The sequence below is a fragment of the Cibotium barometz genome, chromosome 19 (assembly GCF_041138505.1).
Source record: "Cibotium barometz isolate CiBa-2024 chromosome 19, ASM4113850v1, whole genome shotgun sequence".
NCBI lineage: Eukaryota > Viridiplantae > Streptophyta > Polypodiopsida > Cyatheales > Cibotiaceae > Cibotium > Cibotium barometz.
In genome coordinates this window covers 33,515,751-33,520,585 of record NC_141064.1, presented here as the reverse complement: position 1 = coordinate 33,520,585, position 4,835 = coordinate 33,515,751, and the positions used below count along the sequence as shown (strand labels likewise).

Here is a 4,835-nt window from a genome sequence, read left to right as displayed (position 1 = left end):
TGCGATGGTTGTCATGAGATCAAACTACGCAAAGGTTGTTGAGATTGATGGCTCCAGTACTTGGAAGAGATCAAGCAACATGATACTATGCATAATGCTATATCTCGTGGAGCCACGACCTTTCAAGTGTAGTTTTTGTTACATTTATTGACAACCGTTTTTTGTTTCAATGCCAAGTTACTTAGCTCTATCTAGTCTAGAAGATTACAAACTACTTCAAGCATGGACTTCTTGAAGATTTGACAAACTACTTCAAGCATGGACTGCTTGTATAGTATTTACCTACAGAATCTTGCATCATATAACATGTGGCTTAAAATAACGTTGCACGTATTGTATTGTGATAGTAAAGATTCATCAGATCGATGTTACATTTTTTCAAAGTTCGCAAAGATTCATTAGTTCGATGTTATATTAATACGAAGGCTTGTTGAAAGTTCTTGTATGTGCAAGGTTCATGCCATGTGTTTTAGTGTCTCTGTGGTTGCTGATTGTTACTCTTGATTGATACAATCCAAAAATGGGACTAAGCGCTTACCATAATTGGATTGATATATACAAGCAAAAATGCCAAGGATACTTTACATAGTTCGAAGGCAAAAAAAATTCACTACTACTTCGATCCAACCTGCACCCTTCCTTCCAGTCTTCGGTTTCCAGTCTAAAACAGCATCGTTGTTTACATAAAATAAGTGAACCAGGGTTTCTTGGGAACCAAGCCAGTCCAGCCCAGAAATCTCTGTCAAACGTTTTGGGCTATATAGTAGCCACATGGCTGATGTGCCTCTCTTCTGGAATCTACATCACACAATTTAAAGATAAAAAAAATCAAGGTCTGTTGCTCTTGTTTCAAACCTCACGGCACAAGGACCCAGAATTTCAATTAAATCACTAGTTACTTGTGTACATCCAAATGTACAAGTGCCTCTGTGTGTGTGCTCCCTCGTGAACAAAAATCAGTGGTTACTTGAAAAGTTGCACAGGTTCGAGTGCATGTGTGTGTGAGAGAGAGAGAGAGACAGAGAGAGAGAGAGAGAGAGAGAGAGAGAGAGATTAACATTTGCGGAAGGCCAAAATGACCTACGAGACACTTTACATATCATAAAGGCCATGTCGGTCTTGAGCTAAATCTGTGAGCTAGCAAAAGAACAAAAAAACATCCTACTGATCAACTAGTAGATCTACATCAAAAACATATGAGAGAGAGAGAGAGAGAGAGAGAGAGAGAGAGAGAGTCTTTTAACATCAAAGCCAACCCTTCACACCAGATAAGATCCATATGAAAGCACCAAAGTGCAGAAAATGGAACTTGAACCCAGGATCTCTTTATCAGGAACCTGATAGGTAAACACGCGCGTGTGCACACATACACAAAAGGATGATTGCTCTATGATTTTATGCATCCAATGAAAACAAAATCACAATACCAAAAATTACGAGTCACCTGTTCAGGTTAAGTGTTGCTTAGTAGACCTCCACATTCCACTGCTCATTCTTCTTGAGTTCCTTCTTGTACTGCAACCAGTCATATCCTACAACAGCCAATGTCGTACTCAAGCATTGATGAAAAAAATTGGAATCTCATAAGGCAACATAAAATATTTCACACGCATAAGACACATACCATCTTGAGCAGCCAAGCTGGTCATGATATCATCTATGCCCTTCTCCATCCCCCGCAGACCACACATATATACATAAGTGTTATCCTTCTTCAAAAGCTCCCATAGCTCATCGGCATATTCAGCCATCTTTGTTTGGATGTACATCTTCTCACCCTTGGAGTTGGTTTGTTCACGGCTTATGGCAAGATCATATCTGAAGTTGTCGGGGGCAATTTTCTTCATCTTCTCATACTCCTGCATTTTAAGGATACAAAAACCTTAGCTGTTCCGAACTCATAGTTATGCACCAGGAGACTGTGATAGGGCTGATGCAAAGCAGTAAGAGATTACATCTACATATAGTAGAGAACTGGATGTTGGGACACCCAGGAAGAGCCATGCAAGTCCATTGAACTGCAAACAAGAAATCCAGTTCAGTAAAGCATTAATGTTAAGTTCAAAGAGAGCATTTCAGGTCATACAGTCACTCATATCACTTCACAAACCAACCAGAAAGATATCTTAGCCAGCCTGCACTGGTGTAGCGTGACCATGCAGGAGCATGGTGGTGAATGACCCTCTGGAACAGACTTCATGCTTGAATTCAGTACCCAGTACCCAGTCACTGAGATAGAAAAGTAAAAGCTTTGTAAGGGAGAATTATACCTTGTAGTTTTCATGCTTCTCGAAAAACATCCTCCACAAAAAGCCTCTGAATGGTGCAATGCCTGTCCCAGTTGCAAGCTGCAGCACAAGACCACACAAGAGTGAGTACTAACTTGACACTACTTCGGAACTTAAATCAGACGAATGAGTGAAACCAACCATGATGACTGTGGCATTGGGGTCAGTGGGCATCAGCATCTCCTTCCCAACGGGGCCCGTAATCGACACTTCGTTTCCAGGTGTCAGATCACCTACCCATTCAAGTGATACAATATTAATACTCTCTCTCTCTCTCTCTCTCTCTCTCTCTCTCTCTCTCTCTCTCTCTCTCTTGCACGCGCGGAGAAACTTACAAAGAAAGTTTGAGCAGACGCCCTTCACTTCCTCGCCCTTGTCATTGAGGTAGACAAGCCTTTTAACACAAAGAGAAACCTGGTAAGCGAGAAGAGCTAAACAGTAAGTACATGGCTTTGGACATCATGAATACAGAAAGGTTATGAAAGCTATGGAGCAAATGGCTATGTCCAGATATTCATAACAATCGATGCAGGCAAAACCATGGGCACACATACTTGATTTATGCATGAAGATTGACAAGTACAAAAGTGCATGGCTGTGTACGAAACACGACAATTGATGTTGGTATCAATTCACACATTGTTTTTATAAGTGAAAAAGTCATCTTACTGTTTTGTAGTCCCCGAAGTCACCAGGGGCACTGCTTGCAATGGAGTAAAGGCGAAGCTTGTTAGGCTTTCCATTGGCATCAATGCCAGGGGGGATGACACCTATGGACTGGCCTTCACGATATTTTACAAGACCTATTATGTCACACAGAAAAGACGCATATTACTGTTTCTTTCTGCATCATGCTTCTTTAGTATAACAGAGTTTTAGTACAACAGAGTAGGGTTACTGTGAATTCAATTTAGATCAAATTTAGAATTGAAAATTAAAGATGAAAACAAAGCAGCCTTTTCTTCATGGATATACTAACATTTTAACTTTTTCTGTGACAATGCAGCTTTGACAGCATCCATACATCCATACTAGAATTTCAGGCTTACTAGAGTGTGAGAACATGAGAATCAATGACAAGTTCCTGATGATCTACAGGGAGAAGACTATTGAAGAAGCGGCACCACCTTCTGTACTGAAGACCATGTGCCAGGTCTCTCCAGGGGCATCATCGCGTACAATTTTGTTGTTGAGGAGGCATTTTCCAATGTAGGGTGTTTTCGGCTTAAATGTGTTGATGATAACACCCTCTTCATCCTTTCTAGAGTGCTTCTTCGCAGAAGGAGCTGCTACGGCTGTCTCTGTCTCCACTGCAGCCCTCACAATGCCCCCTTTGCTTCCTGCGGACCTTCCCTTTATCACCAAAGAGTCCAACCATAGCTTGTTCCCGCTCAAGAATCCCTGCCACATAAAGAAAAGAACGTATACAGAAAATACACATCAGAAAGGGGAAAAGTGGCTGTAGCAGGCATCAGCATCGGACGAGTGTATAGCTTTCCCATTAGGGCGACGCATCCCCGTGCTCATGCACCACGGAATGCACAAAAGATCAAGAATCATCATGAGGGAAAACTCTCCCTTCTAGAAAACTAGCTCGAGCCACGCAGAAGCAGCGCAGGAAGGGGCGAAATGGATTTGAACAAGCATCAAATCATCGGCAAAGTTTCCTGTTCGGGAACCCTTGTACATGCCTAAGCGCACAGAGAGAAGCTCGGAAATTGCTGAAAGCAAGTCCGCATCAATGTCGGATAGAAGACGGAGGTGTTCCCTGTTTGGAAAAACCTTCTGCATGCACAGGCCTGTGCAGGAGCGGAGATGAGGCACTTGGACACAAGCAATCAAAGATCTTCAGCATTTGATCGCGCTGGGTGTATGGCGTTCTGAGTGATGAGATCGCATAATGCTTGCAATCGCGAGGGTAAAGAGCAAAGGGCGGCCACGTACCTTGTTGATGGAGAAGGCTACATTGGAAGCAGATGAATCAACAAGAGGCTGCTGCAGTCGACGGCCATGCAGTGGAGACGAAGAAGCAGAAGACGTAGCAGAAGAAGCTACGGCAAGCGAGGACGCCATCACCAAGGCCACGATCCACGGGCTTGAGGGCAGGGATGAGGGTTAAACGAGGAACGCAGGGGGCTTTCCTCGCGCTACAAGCAACTGCGACCACTACACTACTACAGGCGTTCAAACGCTGGTAAAAGACTGGCAAGTTAGTTGGCCTAGATGCTTGTCTTCTTCCGTTCATTTTGTGTGGTTCACTAATGGATAGGCCCTCCCCTCCCCATCCACAAATCACATTGGTGCACCTGCCCTTCAAACACCAAAGGCACTTCCCCTTGCCCTTCAATAGTATAGTGTATGGCTTGTTTTTTTTTATTTTAATGTGTTTACCCTCCCATTTATGGCATTGGAGAAAGAAATATCATTTCATGCTTGCACTCAGTGGGCACGGATTGAACCCACCCACGCCTTTTGCACTCTGGCATTGAACCCACCCACGCCTTTTGCGTTCCTATCGTTCTCCCTTAACCAACCCACCACAACGCC

The 4,835-nt window shown here is 43.4% G+C and overlaps 1 protein-coding gene across 1 annotated transcript; it reads right to left on the bottom strand.

The window, feature by feature from the left end:
- Nucleotides 1-534: 534 nt before the first annotated feature.
- Nucleotides 535-4,601, bottom strand: LOC147628488 (ferredoxin--NADP reductase, leaf isozyme, chloroplastic-like). The gene is made up of 10 exons (XM_086813648.1): nucleotides 4,233-4,601; nucleotides 3,416-3,689; nucleotides 2,958-3,091; nucleotides 2,624-2,702; nucleotides 2,430-2,521; nucleotides 2,271-2,348; nucleotides 1,956-2,018; nucleotides 1,625-1,859; nucleotides 1,445-1,532; nucleotides 535-798 (listed from the first exon to the last, which is right to left on the bottom strand). The coding sequence occupies exons 1-9, from the start codon at nucleotides 4,359-4,361 to the stop codon at nucleotides 1,465-1,467; spliced, it is 1,152 nt and encodes a 383-aa protein (XP_086669774.1). The 5' UTR covers nucleotides 4,362-4,601; the 3' UTR covers nucleotides 535-798; nucleotides 1,445-1,464.
- Between the last annotated feature and the right edge of the window lie 234 nt (nucleotides 4,602-4,835).

Coding starts and splice junctions, on each gene's coding strand:
- LOC147628488 (XM_086813648.1), bottom strand. CDS start 4,361: ATGGCGTCCTCGCTTGCCGTAGCTTCTTCTGCTACGTCTTCTGCTTCT. Junction 1,860..1,955: donor GTTCTCTACTATATGTAGAT/GTAATCTCTTAC, acceptor CTTAAAATGCAG/GAGTATGAGAAGATGAAGAA. Junction 1,533..1,624: donor CAGCTTGGCTGCTCAAGATG/GTATGTGTCTTA, acceptor TGGCTGTTGTAG/GATATGACTGGTTGCAGTAC.